Source organism: Ptychodera flava, chromosome 14, assembly GCF_041260155.1.
Source record: "Ptychodera flava strain L36383 chromosome 14, AS_Pfla_20210202, whole genome shotgun sequence".
Classification (NCBI taxonomy): Eukaryota; Metazoa; Hemichordata; class Enteropneusta; family Ptychoderidae; genus Ptychodera; species Ptychodera flava.
Genome location: NC_091941.1, coordinates 9,764,213 through 9,781,360, shown reverse-complemented (window position 1 = coordinate 9,781,360; position 17,148 = coordinate 9,764,213). Strand labels below are relative to the sequence as shown.

General features: G+C 35.7%; 1 protein-coding gene across 1 annotated transcript; it reads right to left on the bottom strand.

Moving 5' to 3' along the window:
- Nucleotides 1-2,519: 2,519 nt before the first annotated feature.
- LOC139149279 (dehydrogenase/reductase SDR family member 7-like) lies at nt 2,520-12,828 on the bottom strand. Its single transcript, XM_070720931.1, has 8 exons — nt 12,733-12,828; nt 9,601-9,733; nt 7,536-7,792; nt 7,072-7,311; nt 5,992-6,111; nt 4,977-5,152; nt 4,307-4,361; nt 2,520-3,901 (listed from the first exon to the last, which is right to left on the bottom strand). Exons 2-8 carry the CDS (start codon nt 9,725-9,727, stop codon nt 3,881-3,883), a joined length of 996 nt encoding a protein of 331 aa, XP_070577032.1. The 5' UTR covers nt 9,728-9,733; nt 12,733-12,828; the 3' UTR covers nt 2,520-3,880.
- Between the last annotated feature and the right edge of the window lie 4,320 nt (nt 12,829-17,148).

Sequence of the window (17,148 nt, the reverse complement as noted above, 5' to 3'; positions counted from 1 at the left end):
CTCTAAATTAATGCACTGGCCCTATCAAAAGTGTTGCCGGCCAGGCTGCCATCTCCCAGCTGCGTGCTCACAGTGAAATGTGGAGTGCGTGAGATGAAGTCCCGCAAACTTTTCCAAGAATATGTCGGAAAAAAAGGTTGATATACCGTTTCTGCTGTCATCTGTATATTCCCAAGTGTTTTAAAGCAAAAAGTGTGAGTATGTTGGAGCTTTCTTGTAGAACCCGGAAAATACGATCAGTTTCCCCCGGAAGTAAGTTTTAAAATCCAAAGCTCAAATGTGGCTTGTCCAATAGACCAAAAATGGAACAATACTACCACAGTTCTAATGACCAAGGTGTGTTCAATTACGATATCGATCACGCGCGTCAATTTGTGCTTCAAGTTAATGCTAATGAGGCATTGATAAGGCTATTAATTTGCACCACAATGGACTCGATTGTCGTGGAACTATCTGACCCACTTCTTGTCTGTGTCTTAACACACCTTGGTCATGCCGCTTCCTACCTCCATGGTCATGCGAATATTGTGGCAGTATGGTTACAGTGGTTATTTACATTCATCTTCACGTCACACATCTGGTTTATTTGTCATTAACACTGGCGGTGGCAATTTGACAGTCTTTGTATTTGACGGTCAAAGAGTAAACATTCACAATGTTTCGTCATCGCTCACTCACAGCCACATTTCTCTACTTCATGACATTCAATTCTTGCCCGTTGCAATGGTCAATTCAATACGAGGTGCTTTTCTCGCGGGTCTATGGAAAAAAATCACATTTGAGCTTTATATTTGCCGCTTGGGAAAACTGATATAGTATTTTCCTGGTTCTATCCGACATATCCTCGAACAAATTTTTTTCACTTAAATTCAGAACACTATTTAGAAAGCGATAATTATCGTTTTTATCGGATATATCCTTGGAAAAATGTTTTCACCCAAGGCCCGACTTTCTAAACTTCAGCTAATTTCTAAACTTAGAACGCTATTTAGTAAGTGATAATTTCTAAACCGAGAATGCTATCAAGAAAGTGATAATTATCGTTTTTACCCGATATATCCTTGGAAAACTTTTTCCACTTCAAGCCCGACTTTCTAAACTATAGCTAATTTCTAAACTTAGAATGCTATTTAGAAAGTGATAATTATCGTCTTTAATCCGATATATCCTTGGAAAACATTTTCAAACTGAGGCCCGACTTTCTAAACTTTCTAAACTACAGCTAATTTCTAAACTTAGAACACTAGTTATAAGGTGATAATTATCGTTTTTATCTGATATATCCTTGGAAAACTTTTTCCACTCCAAGCCCGATTTTCTAAACTACAGCTATTTTCTAAACTTTGAACGCTATTTAGAAAGTGATAATTATCGTTTTTATCGGATATATCCTGGGAAAACTTTCTCAACCTAAGGCCCGACTTTCTAAACTGTCTAAACTACATAATTTCTAAACTTAGAACACCAGTTAGAAAGTGATTATTGTTGTTTTTATCCGATATATCCTTGGAAAACTTTTTCCACTCCAAGCCCAACCTTCTAAACTACAGCTAATTTCTAAACTTAGAACGCTATTTAGAAAGTGATAATTATCAGTTTTTATCCGATATATCCTTGGAAAACTTTTTCCACTCCAAGCCCCACTTTCTAAACTACAGCTAATTTCTAAACTTAGAACGCTATTTAGAAAGTGATAATTATCAGTTTTTATCCGATATATCCTTGGAAAACTTTTTCTACTCCAAGCCCAACCTTCTAAACTAAGGCTAATTTCTAAACTTAGAACGCTATTTAGAAAGTGATAATTATCGTTTTTATCCGATATATCCTTGGAAAAAATTTTTCAACCTCGGGCCCGACTTTCTAAACTTTCTAAACTACAGCTAATTTCTAAACTTAGAACGATATTTAGAAAGTGATAATTATCGTTATTATCCGATATATCCTTGGAAAACTTGTTTTACTCCAAGCCCGACTTTGTTATCTACAGCTATTTTCTGAACTTAGAACGATTAGAAAGTGATAATTATCGGGGTTTTTTTTTCCGTGTTTATCGTTTTTAGCTAGTTTAGCTCCCACAGGGAATACACGTAGTTTAGAAATGGCTTTCAGGAAAAGACACAATTCCGTACCTAACTCCAGCTGTATTTCTTTTGAAACACATTTCTCTCACTTTTCCTGTATATTTTGCGGTGATGTAGGGAGCCTCTTAACTCTTGTTCTGAATTACAAAATTGTACCAATAACACCAGTAACAATTATCCCAAGTCAGCTACTTTGAATTTCATCCCATGTTGATGCTCAAGATCATTGACTTCTAAAATTCATAAAGTTATAGAATTACTGAAATACCCTTGATTGTAAAAAAATAAATCTACCCACAACTGGAGGCAGAAAAAAATTGGCATTATATAGACAATGCTGGAATGGCAAATCCATTGCCTGAGGGTAGAATTACTGGTACACTAGAATATGAGAAAGAAAATTCGATCTGTAACAAATATGACTGCTGAAACGTATTAGATTTCACTACATTTTATTTTCTATCATAAGTTTCTTCTCACATCACATGGCTCTCAAGGAACCACAATGAACATTTTTCTCTTGGTGAAAAAATCCAATGTAAAATCTTTATAAAAATGTTCTTTCATTGAGTATTACAGTTATCTACCGAACGACAATTTATTATTGCTTTGTTTGGAAACACAATGTCAGATTCATAGGCACTGCCTTCGAAATGAAAGCTCAATCAACAGCCCTGATGAGTATGCTTTAAAATAGTACTGAGATTCTTGTTTATAAGTAATTACAAATGAGTAAAACACACGTAGAGCAAACTTGTCTTTCCAGAAATTATCTTTGAAAATGTAAATTAGCGTGCTGAGCTGGTCCCTAGTATTTTTCACTGCGCGTGACTGTGCATCATGAATTTGTCAAAATCTCTCTTGGATTGTTCTTGAACGATGAAATATTACAAATAAGCAATGATTTTAGTAAGTCTTAATGAAATCCAATCTTCAAAAGATGATGCCATTAGGTACCATGTACCCTGTTAGTTATTTCAGGACTTCTGATTTTGATGTTTAATGGACAGACATGCAGATGGAAAGATCTACAGTTGCCTCTACAAAAATGTATTAATTGTCTACAAACCTGCAATTTCAATTGAATCGAATTGATATCTGAATGTTTGGAGAACCTGTTCCATAGAAGATAGCATTCTTTGTTTGTGAGATTTGTGTAGATGGCAATGTTGGCTGCAAACCTTTTTTAAAATTTGTTCAATTCAATCACACATTTATAATTCATACAATCTTCTGTAGTTTGGGAAAGGGGACATGTATGCTAATGTACACAGTACTGTAGCTTAATAAAGAGCATATTCAAACATGTACTTCATCAATTCAACCATTCCATTTACATCACTTGTGAATTTTTTTCTTTAAATTACACTATTTGAAAACTTCAGATTTTTTATCGCAAATGACTGTACAACTGGAATGCCATCTCTCAAAATTTGTAACTTCTTCAGTTTTCTTATTCAAGTGCCTTTATTGAATCAATTGAAATTACATTGATGAATTCAGCTGCCATTTTGTCTAGAATTCATCCTTCCTTGTGGGATTTTTAAGATCCACAAAGGCTGTACACACTACAGTGTTGACCAATGTCAACATTACAGGACAGGTTCTCGACTACTTATCATGACAAGATCAGGAGAACTCTTTAAAAGAAGAACATGTACACCTTAAAAAAATGATATGAGAAAATTATAGTCGCTCTGATTTTAGGTAAGAATATTTGCATATATCTAAAAAGATTCCATATCTATCTGGAATTTTTGAAATGATCAGAAATCAGTTTAATGGTGCCATGGTGATTAATTGGTTTTCTTCTCACGCTGTAAAGGAGAAATAGACAAAAAATTTGAATATATCCATTTACTGATTGTACTACTTTTTTATTGACTTTCAATTTGGTGAAATATATGACAGTTAAATCGAGCAACAGCAACAGAAATAATTTGGTGAATTTTCACAGGTTCAAAACATAGGTGTGAGTTTTGTTTTCTTTCTGTCAAACTTAGGTGACCTCAATACGCGATTTTTTATTGTCCAATCTGTAAACAAAGTCCAGCATAATGGACCGTGATAGTGTCCACCAACTGCTTGACTTGTATAGTATGTCTTTATCTCAACAATATCTTGTCTAAAAAGTGCCTTTAAAGTCAAGACATTTAGGAGGCAAGTTGTGTTTGGGTGATGAGTTGGTATTCAAGAAAGAGCAGAACAAAGTAAATGGTTACCATGTTATCCCTCAGAGACTTGATGCGCTTTCTAGCAAAGAACGTCGAAAGAGATCTGGGAGGCAAAAAAAATTACCAAAAATTAAAATTCATCCCTAGATTACGCTAACCATGGAGAAGTTGACTTGATGTACAAATTTCATCTGGATGATCAGAACTCCATGATTTACAAGAATAAATTTCTTAAAGATTGTACCAAAGGCATTGTGTAAAAAGCAAAATTTCAGTGATTCATCTGTTTGATCATAAGATGCAAATGGTGATTTTGGCTAAAAATTTATCAATTTTCAAAACTTTATAACATATATCTCTTTCTTAAATGTCTGTCAGCAAAGATAAAAATGAGCCTGGGTCATGATATATGTTAATAACCTACTGTTCTTTTACTGAAGTCACCTTAATTTTCTTGATTAGCGAATCTTCCTGGATCTGATTTGACAGTACAGTAATTTCTTTGAATCCACTGAAGTTCAATTCAGTGAAGAGGGTCACAGTGAAGTAAAAACGCTTGTCATGGATTAGGTTTTTTGGTTTGGTGTTTCTTAAAGATTTTAGTGATCAACAGCAATCTAATATATGTAATCAGAGAGAGAATGTAATCTGAAAATGTGAAATATCTATCAATCTATTAAACTTATGGATCTCGACTTGTCATCGTGAATTGCCATACCTAAAGATTGTGGGCATGTATTGTCCAATGTATGTAGCCAAAAGGATTGGATTTTTAGAACACCAGACTTCAGACAACTTGTTGGCCATTGAGGTGATAATAATCTTAGCACATCTGGCTGTCGGCATTCTGTTCCCATACTGCATTGCAGCATCTACACCAAGATCTTGAGCAGTCTGACAACAGGTTCATGGATTGAAAAAAACAATATTTTAAATGAACTGTCACGTTACAATCTCACACTGTGATTATGCTCTACTGTTAAAATTTTTGATAACAAAGTCTCAAAACAACCTCTCTAAAGGTGCAAATGTGTTTCATAAAAAATGTGGCATTCTTGTCGAGTGACATTTGAATCATGGGAGTCTTAAGCTAAACTTACATTTGGAACATCGTTTATGGACATTTTGCTACTCATTTTATGTAAATATTGGAATTCAATGGAAAGGCAGACAAGATAAAGTCACATGGACAGACATGTCAATTTACTATTTGTGATATTTGTGTGTTTGTTTGTTTGGTGTTTCTGTGATTCATAATCCACATAGGTGACTTGAGTGTTAAAGGTAGAATTTGCCTCAAGGACAGACTCGGACTCTCAAACTTTAACGATATCCTTTTTGCCTGCCACTTGTGGGGGCTAATTTTGAAGCTCATGGAGTAAAAGTTTTCACCAGCTTATTTTTGTGAAAATCAGGAATTTTATTGTCCCCAATACAGATAACACGGGGATGGTGGCCATTTTGAATTTAATATATTTGTAAATATTGGGTAATATGTTTCTCTAATACTATAGCAAAATTTGCACAGTAAGTCTCATTTTCGAGGCATGAACTCCCTTAAAAACTAAATTTTGCATAATAATCAAACAATCTGTAAATCCATGGATGTATGTGTGTGCATAAATTAGACTCTGCATGTCACTCAGAATTCTCCTACAAACTTTTATTCAAAGCAGATAAACAAACCATAGCATGGCATGAGGGTACTTTATAAACAACGTCTGATTACATACCTTGTCCAAAGTAGATGTCATGGCATTCTGTACAACGCTGGAGACAACAGGACCAGGACATATTGTTGTCACGGTGATATTCTCACCATATAGCTCTGATCGCAGAGCATCAAAGTAACCCTGAACAGAAGACATAGTGTAAGATGGAAAAAATCTGCCACTTAACCCTTTCATCACAGTGGTTTAGGCCAATCTCATTGTTTTAATAGTAAAGTTTTACCTCTAGAGAGGGAAATGGGGTGAAAACACAGACAATTTCATCAGAATATATATACATACATAATCATCCAAATCTGTTATTTTCAATGCTAATGTAAAACTATGATTTTCAAAAATCTTGGTCAAATGAAAAGAAAAACAACCAGTTTCTAATCTTGTTTCAGCATCAGTGTTACAGTGAAAAACCAGCTGAGAATGAAGAAATTGATTTAATGTTAATTATCACACTGGTGTAATTGCTTTAAGAACTTGTTTCCCAAATTTCAGCTGGCTTTCAGTGTAATGCCATGCATGTTTTGCATCTGCATCATAAACCAGGGGGTTGGTTGGTATGTTTGGTGAAAGAAGACAAATACTTCCAAAAATCTATTCAACACAAAAGCTTCAAGGGCCAGTTGCTAACTTTTGATGATTTTTTACTATTTTTATAACGTCAACCATAATTTCTTGTTTGACTCACAAAAACATATTGATATACACAGTATTCAGCTTGTCAACTCAGCCTGTACATGTGTAAACTGCACTATTATTGTTGACAAGTGAATTCTGGTCAGACTAGAATTCAAATGTAAACAACAACAGTGCATATTTCACATACAATGTACACTGTAAAGACACTGTGCTGACAAGTGAAATAGGTAGTGGGTGTTTCAACATTCTTTTGTGAGTTGAATAAGAACTTGCAATTGGCATACAAAATAAAAATAATGAAAAGTAAGCAATATTGGCTCTTTAAAATATTACAAAACAACATTCATTGAAAGAATGATTTGTAGTGTGCACACAATACATTTTTCCTGACACAAGAAAATTCAATGCGTAATGTTGACCAAATGAAAAATACATATGTAGACTGACTACCTGTAATGCAAACTTTGCGCCACAATAAGCAGTTTGTAGAGCTGCTGGTAGTTTCCCTGCGAGGCTACTGATGATGACGATATGACCAGATTTTCTTTTCACCATGTCAGGGAGAACAGCTTTGGTTAGCGACACCGTACCAATGACATTCAACTTGATACATTCTTTGTCAACTTCCAAGGATGTATCAAGTGCATAGGAGCGTTGAGAACGGCCACCATTGTTGACAAGAATATCAATCTATATAAATACAATAAAATATAAATAATAAAGTTAAATATATCATAAAGTTTTATATACTCCATAATAGAGGCTTATAAATTAGGGTAAACTTTTTCAATTCAGTCCAATTTTACCAAAAACTGCTGAAATCACGTTATTATTATCATCATCATAAAGTGCTTTTTTCACAATTATTTTTATCTAAAAACTTACCAGGAGTGTTTTAACAATTTGGTGATTACCTTGCCAAATTTTGCTAGGACTTTCTGTGCAGCAGATGGGTGACTATCAAAGACACTTAGATCTAGTGGTAATATCATGATGTCCTCATCTTCAGTGACACCTCTTTGCAGACATGTTGATTTCACTCTTTCTAGTTCACTCTTTCGTCTTGCTGAGAGAACTAGTTTAGAGCCTATGCCAGACAATTGGTAGGCAAGTTCCTCTCCGATGCCACTGGAAGCTCCTGTTATCCATATCACTTTATCCTTCAGGTTCTCTGGAAAAGAATTTTTTCAGTACTGTAATAAATAGTTTTCTTTTCTCATGAAACAGCAATAAAAATAAAAGAATAGTCGAGGAGCTTATTGATTTATTGCTACACTCTTGTGATTGATTGTTGTTTTAGATTGAATGATTTTTTATCAAGCTCAGCTCAGTGTAGCAAGTTGACAAGTCGACACTGAGGGCGCGGTTGTATCAGCAATGAGGAATCTGCGATCTATACTAAATTTCGAGAAATGAGAAATAAATGATACACAACAGAGATAATATGCAGTATGCAGTGGTCGTCACTCCCCAAAAGTATACTGTGTACCCTAAAAAAATTCACCATGGATAATTCCCCCTTACAACGCATTGTCAAAAGACAGCGGATTTACAAGACCTATAAAACTGCATTACAAGATTTAGAGAATATACTAGTCTAGGTATACATAAAAAATACTTGAGTCGACATTGTGGAGTTTCGACAGAGACTGAAGACAAAAGACATTTACACCAATATATATGCATATAACACCTAGTGACACAAGTGTCAATCAAAGGAATTCTCTTATGTAAGGTACCGTTCAGTTTTTACGGCTGGGGGGGGGGGGCGGCAAAATCCAGGGGGGGGTCATCAAAATTTTGGAATCCGCAAAGGGGGGGGTCATCGCTTTTTCACTGGTAGGAAAGGGGGGGTCACCACATTTTCAAAAACATAATACCAACAATAAAGTTCACTTTATGCCATTGCCATGATCGACCCTCTTTACCGGCGGGCCGCCTTCGGCGGCCCACTACAATAAATATACATTATGTACTACCCATGACCCTCTTAACGGGCAGACGCCTTTGGCGGCCCACTCCAATAAGGTTTACTTCATGCAGTGGCCATGATCGACCCTCTTTACCGGCGGGCCACCTTGCGGCGGCCCACTCCAATAAATTGACTTTATGTAATACCCCACGGCAATCTTAATGGCCGTGCGCCTTCAGCGGCCCTGTCAGTAAAGTCTACTTTATGCAATAGCCATGATCGACCCTCTTTACCGGCGGGCCACCTTTGGTGGCCCACTAGAATAAAGTTGACTTTACCTAATGGCCCATGACCCTCTTAACCGGAGGGCTGCCTTTGGCGAACCACTCCAATAAAGTTCACTTTATACAATGTCCATGGACATGAGTTGTCTATGGAAATGAAGTTAAAAATTGCCTTACAGTCATCCTAATTAACAGACGTTTCAATGGATGTGGCTGAGAAGTCTGTGCACTGGCATCTCTGCTACACGAATAAAGTGCGCCGCGTACCGGAATTCAAATCCAAACCATGCGGGTAAATTTGACATATGGGTTTTAGTTATTTTAAGTGGGGGGGGGGGGGGGGGGGGGGGTCATCAATTTTTTAGTCTGACAAAGGGGGGGTCATCTTTTTTTCACGAAATGTGCAGGGGGGGTCTATATTTTTTTGAACACCGGCGACAAGATTTTGCCGGCCCCCCCCAGCCGTAAAAACTGAACGCTCCCTAACGAATAGATAGTAATTATATGCTAATCTTCGAAACACATACAATTGTCATTCCGTAGCCTGGGCTCTGTTCTAAAATGTCATGAAATAGCAGGCTAACAAGCCAACCTAGTAATTCAAGTAGTTTATTGTTGAATGTGTAAAACTTAACTTAACCATCCACTATGTTTTCCTCATATATAGTCACAAAAACATTTGTGTTTCTTTACAAAATAAGAATAGATTTCTTGGATATAATAATATTATCCAAGCATTTGATAGAATTACTTGGCTGTAAAATATCTAGTATGAATACATACCTCCATTTTGAATGCCAAATCTTTCATAAAATTTCAAAGTCAGGTCGGTATCAGACATGCAGATGGCAATGACAACAAGGAAGAGGATGATGACGACAAACCATCCGAGTAGCGTCATAGAAATCATGGTTGCCTGGAGGATGGAAGAAAATATATGAACTAAACACTGTAACTTTCAGAAAAGAGTAGATGAAATAATGGTGATATGCGAGTCATATTACAACAACACCTCTTATTGTAACTGTGGAGCTAGAATCAGTGTTTATGATATCAATGGATTTCTACCATGACATGTCAAAAATGAACTCACTTGCAGCTGGTATGGTAATTATCATAACATAGGAATTTTCCATTGGTGTGGTTCCATAAAGTGGGGTTTCATGGCCACAATTTAACATTGCTATAAATAGACATCCACACTTCACATTTGCTCTTGGTTACTGTGACAGATTGTATTCAGATTCTTTGACACTATATTTTTATGATTTTCATCAACAATTTTATAAAAATGTATCATTTTCATCGATTCTTGTACTTGTATTTCCAAAAGAATTGTAAATAATCATACAAATAATTATGTTTGTACATTCATGATAACACTACAATCATTTGAAATCAATCCTATTAATTAACCCTTTGAGCGCCAAAGTCAAATTTTGTCACCCTTAAAAATGATACCTAAATAAATTTTTGTCTGATTTTTGACAAAATTTTGATAAAAAACTGTGGCCAATGAAATGTGTTCATTTAGTCCAAAATTATGAGAAAAATTACAGAAAATGTCATAAAAGTTGGTAAAATATTGCACTAAAATTTTGGTGGGAAAAAATACAGCTCTCAAAGGGTTAACCATCATGGTAAATCTCAACATTAGCTTGATGAGAAATTGATGCAAAAGAAAGTAAAGAACTGTTCAAAAGAAGTGTTTTTCAGTTACTGAACAGCTGGATGAGATGTTTTAGTCTACATGAACTTTATTTGATGTCTCTCTTACTTCATAAATCATTTCCCTGATAGCTTTTCTTTATGAAGACATAGAAAGAAGACATGCTTTGTCAGTTAATTTGTTTCATGATGTAATGAATGTAATGTATCTGCCACACTATTGCAGAAGGAACAACTCTCTGTAGTCCTAGTTTGTATCAAACATTACAATTATGCAGTAAAATATTTGAAAAACAAAAACATCTTTTATTACTAAATTTCACACTGATAGTCAAATAGTCAATTCAATTACATGCCAATACCTATACATTCCATCCTTTGCAGTGGGGTTTTCACCAGTGTGACCTAAAGTGCAGTAAACTTGTGGTGGCTTCAGTAACCACTGGAATAAAATGGGGTATGATTTCAGCCAGCCAGCCAAAATCAAAATCAAACATATGTATTTTCACCAAAATTTTTAGATTGTCCCTATGTTGTTCTAAATTTTTATTTTTTTTTCTATTTCGGCAAATCATGGTATTGCCAAGGGCAACGGATTTGGAGAAAGGCTTTGCTTGTGGCCCAGCCGTAGCCCCACGACCGTACTTTTTTTACTAGGGTCAAAGATTATACAGGTCGTAAATAGGGTCTTAAAGGCGGAGCCTCCCTATAAAAGGACGCGAAGCTATGGCGGCGTTCAATGTGTAAGTGCACACCAAACAGGCAACACGCGGGCACGCTCCAGAAAATCCCACTTTTTAGATTTTTCCGGCCGCAAAAACGCAGACAGACTGTCAAGCGGCCCGCGCGAAGTTGCTGCCGATCGAACTCTAGGGTTATATTCAAATTCTAATGCGATTGGAAGATGATTTTTAGGAAATACGAGCGTTGGTGGTGGTGAATCAATGACCGTTGGCGATTTGAACAGACTGTCAATCAAACGATTGTATAAACTCTGTTTGCAGGATCAGCAAAAGGTGACAAAAGGTTGAGATCAGTTTGTGTAATTAATGTTATAGAAATCAAACATCGTACTGGCCAAGTGTTTGACTGGGAGGAGAACTCCACTAATGCGAAAAACTGGGATTGAAAAGTGCAGCTTTAATATTTGGTCCAAAACACAGGGGGCAGATGAAAGTCCCCTGGGGTGGGGAGGAGGGTTTTTTGTGCAACGGTTTACCTTATTTGATTTTATTAATTTTGACTGTGATATTTCAAATAAAGCTTTCGACTCCAAACTGTCTGACTGTGTTTTCAATACCTACAATTCCTATTCTCCTCTTCAACCAGTACACATACCACTCTAATTGCTGCGTAAACATTGCCAACTTGTTAATGACTGCGCGTATCAGCGGATTAGCTTATTAAGTCAACCACAATCAATCACTTAATCCGCTGATAGGACAGCGGATTAGCAAGTTGGCAATGTTTTTGGAACAATTACAGTGGTGTATACACAAGTTGGAGAGGAGATACAGACTTGTCGGTAATATATAAAGCAGTCAGACGGTGTGGAGTCGAAATCTTTATTTGAAATACCACAGTCAAAATTAATAAAATTACTTGTAGTACCGGTAATAAAGAAAGCAGTCAGACAGTTTGGAGTTGAACTTTATTTGAAATATCACAGTTAAAATTAATAAAATAAAATAAGGTAAACCGTTGCACAAAAAACCCTCCTCCCACCCCAGGGGACTTTCATCTGCCCCCTGTGGTCCAAAATGGAGTATGGGGATTTTATGTGTAGCTGGCCGCACACTCCAACCACAGTCCCTCTATGATAGAGGGACTGTGCTCCAACACTGGCAACAGGTGCCTGGAGTTGCCAGTGTAGTATACCATGGAGGGGGCCCGGGGAGGGGGCCCCTTCACTACACTGGCAACTCAAGCAACCTGTGCACACTCCTACTACTTCTCCTAACGGGTACCGCCCGGGGGCATTCACATAACCACAAGCGACTGTCTGACGGTTGTGTTGGTCTATATTGCCTCTCTTTTTTTCCATTCTGTTCATGGTCGAGGACCTTTGCTCCGAATGCTCGTAGGCTAATCGCTAAAGCTAAAGCTAAACGTAGGGTTGTACACCGAAGATCCTAGACTGCTGTGGAGTATGCCATGTACAACGACTCGCAAAGCGAAATGTGTGACTAAATTGATGAAAAGAATGCAAACGGGTGAGAAATTTACAACCGATGTGTTCATACTCACAAAACAGATATGGTACTTCCGTAGAAATCTAGAATCCAGCTCAACCACACAGGGTAAGGTGACCTTTGAACCATGCAGAAACAACAGCAATAACTTTTGTACCGATGAGGGCGTTGTACACGCAGTGGCGCATACTTTATACAGTCGTCTTAATTCAACAGGAATCGTTAGCAATTCAGTAAATGATTTAAATTGGAAGATTTTCCATAGAGGCCTAGTCACAGGCAGCTTGGCCAAAACTTTCAATTTAAGTGACGGGAAATGCCATATTTGTGGCAAAGAAGAAACACTTGAACACATCTTATTTGAGTGTAAATATGTAAAAGAAATCTGGGAGAAATGTATTTCTTTCTTTGTCAGAAAATACAACTTTGATAAAAATATCATTCAATATCAAAAGATTAGCAATTGCTTGAATCGAAAATGTTAATAACGCAACATTTGACATTATTTATTGTATTACATCCTTTGTAAAATACACAGTGTCGAATAATCGAAAATGAAAACGAAATTCAGTTACTCTTGATGGGATTAAAGTTTCCCTTCAATCCTATGTTATGCAATTAAAATGTTATCTTTCCTCATGGATGAACACATTATATTTCATGGATGAACACATTATATTTCACTTATAAGATGATGAACAAAACCGAGGATTTTATCACAAAGTTTTCAAGCCTTGTAAGACTTGAAGGAGAAGAATGCATCTTGAATGCATTCATATGATGATCTTTGTAATTAAACAGCTACTTATTTTTTGTTTGTTTTTTGTTCCAGACAAGACGCATTGTAATTTTTAATGCATTCACAGTTATGTACATTTGTTTTATTTGCGACCATGATGAAATAAATTTATCTTTTTCAAAAAAAATTGCGGGCCAGGCAGAGAGAAGAATGCATCCTGAATGCATTTATATGATCTTTTCGTTAAATGACTGATTTTGTTTTTATTTTTTCAGAAAAGTTGCATTGTATTTTTGACACATTTGCAGTTATGTAAATTTGTTTTATTTGCGACTTTGTTGAAATAAATTTATCTTTTTCAAAAAAAAAACTTTAGATTGCAGCCAGGCACACTATGGAAATCTGTTCTTTGTTCCACGAATAAATTCTCATAACTTTCCTCATTTAGTGATAGTGATGTAGGGAACCTGTTTACTTAATTTCAAGTATCAAATTGTAACGCTAGTAACAATTATACTAGGTCTGTTACTCTGTACAAGAAACAGTGGTTTTGGACTGGGGAGTCAATTTGTTAGTAAATGTACTCTCGTTACCAGTATACTGTGGTACTGCTAGATTTTGGGGGAAATCAGTGGAGCAAAAAACATCTCTTGTGAACCGATACACGGCGGCCACTGTGTTCTATGCATTAGAAAATGCATAGCACACAGCGGCTGCCATGTATCGGTTCACAAGTGACTTTGAACAAAATCGCATGCGAGATGCAGAACATATGGCCTTAAATTTTTACATTCGAGTTCATTGAATTTTGTTTTCTTGAGTTTTTCTTGTTTATAATCGACTTTCCTGGTGAGAGTAAATGTGGGGAACAAAATGTGAACTCCGGAAAAGCATGGAGTTGTGAATATTAATTATCTGCAGTATCTGTCAATCATTACGTTCACCTCCGGTCACATGGCAACGAGTGACTTTTAGCCCATAAAACTTTCTACTGTTCACATGCATGCTTTAGAGTACATATTGTTTTGCTACCTTCATAGATTAACACGGGGAGACTGAAATGGTATGATGTCAAGCAGAAGACCTTTCATCAATCGTTTTGTGTTTGTATCATATTTTTTCATACAAACTTCAAATTGGTTTAAAATTTGGAGAGGATAGGAATAACATTGTGTGGTTTACATTTCTTCATGATAACATAAACTGAACTGCGGTGCCACTATAAAAAGTAATCAAGACTGGTGCTAATAGCAGAATAGTGTATTGTGGAAGTAGGGGGGAGGTCGTTTAAAGTAACAAGGGATATGTACAGCAAAAGCGAGTATCTTGTACAGATTGAACTATTTTTTATTTTCGCAAAGATGAGAGCGCGACACCAACGACAAATATTGAAGCATGATTTTGTAATAGTTAATAGTAATCAACGCTATATATCACACTAATAGTAAGTTCTTGGATTTCATATTTTTCTCTCTTTTTTCCAGTTAAATGATACACAAAATTCACACCAGTTGCTTCATAATTTTGTCCGTTCGCTCGACACATTCACAGTTATGTAGACTTGATTTATTTGCCATTTTGTTGGAATAAATTTATCTTTTTCATGAAAAAAGTACTGCTTCTTTTGTATTTAGTGTAGGAAGTCTGAGATAAGCTGTACGGTGCTTCATATTAAGAAGTGTTCAATAAATTTATTTGTCAGTCAAAAAATAGATTCGAATTGTACACTATTAACAGTGAAAATACCTGTGATTTTTTCCACTATCTTTGTAAGATCACTTTTTGTTCATTTGGTAAAGAAATTGTATTGTACTATGATAGTTACATTTGTAATGTTACCATGGCAACTCAATTGTAAATAATAAAAATAGCTGGAAAACAGAATAAATTTAGGAAATGAGGCAGATATTTGATACCCTCTGAGGCGAAAACCTGGGCTGAAACATGGCGTAATGGTAAAGACAAATTTAAGACAACACATACAGTTGACAGACCCGGCTTAAAAAGATTTATGTTGCGTTTTTGCATTTGAACACACACATATGGCACACGTATCCAATGTATCACGCCTAAATAGGAGGTAAAATAACAAGCTAAGCAGACGAGATTGTAAATATATTATTTATTCTCTTGTCTGAGCCATCTTTATGTGACACTAATATGTCCCACATATGTACATTGTTTCACATTGCGATCCAATTTGGCTGCTAGGTGACAATTTTCATGGCCATAGCTATTATGCAGACATACCTGAACTAATTTCATATAAACTTGGTGCAATGACAATGTTCTATTATATGATATACACATACACATCAGTTTGTGTCATAGTTTCCATATAGTTTCCATGTAGCCATTTTGTTAAGATTTTTCATGCACATCAGAGCCACTACCAAACAACCTTGAACAGATCTAATTCAAGATTTATTTTCACACAATTCAATCTAATAAAACATTATTCATCCCAAACATGGGCAAAGTGTGGCTGAATTACAATACATCAAAATATACAATTATATACATATGCATTCTTTTTGTGTCACGATATCAATCCAATGTGGATCTTAGTTGGTCAGTTTTTTCATGTCCCCACGCATTACTGAGATATACCTGAACCGATTCTGTTTAAACTTCATACAAGGACACAGCACTATGATTTTAATATGCAAACTCAATTTGTGTCACACTACAATGACTAAACCAAACACAAACAAGAACTGTTAAAATTTTTAAAATATAGGGCCAAAGTCCCTGAAGCTACTATAGACATGGTAAGTATTTCCTAACTCTATGAAATTATCTCAATAAGGTCATCCTAGGGACATGTAAACCAAATATTAAAGCTGTCTGACCAGCGGTTTTTGAAAAAACAAGCGACTCAACAGTTGACAGAATAACCTTTTGTGACACATGTATTGATGAAGAAGGTGGATATCTTTGATAGCTCATTCCAGGATGACCTGACCAAAAACGGAAAAAAATTCTGTAAAAATACAGATTTGCATATTTCATCAGACTATATTAGTCTATAATAGCAAATAAACAAGAGTTAATTACATTCTAATTTAGAGTAAACAAGACTTGCTTAAATCAAGATTTAGGTCATAAAAAACAGCATATCTGTCAGGTTATAAAGAATCTTTAGCTGGTTATCTTTTAATATCAGTATTTTCATTCTATTAACCAAGCACATTTTAACTTTCAAATTAACATTGTAAGTAAGTTCTGTTGAATAAGTTGAGACTACGTACTCAGAGAAAGCACACTGAAGAGACAAATGTTTGAAACTTAAGAAGTTCAAGGTCATCAAAAGCATCATAAGGAATCATGTTACACTTTCATTGCACTGTTTACACAGATTGCATAATTGCTATAAATAGCACATTAGGAATCTTACAGCCCAGCTTTACCATAAAAACCCTATCACTTTGACCACTCTTTTAATTGACCACTCTATTTTTTTCCTCAAAAAGTAATCTTATTTTATCCTTACCAAGTCAACCATAAATGGAAATTAGAACTTTCTCTATCTCTATTTATTTGACCACCCTATCATGACAAACTATTATGAACAATTTCTTTTAGATAACATAAATGGTGGTTCAGAATATATATATAAGTTGGGATTCAGGAAAGTTGCCTTTACATGTTTTAATCCTCAATTCACTATGAACTGTCAAAAAAAGTTGAACTTTCTGATAATTCCACACTAAAATTATTTGGATTGATGAT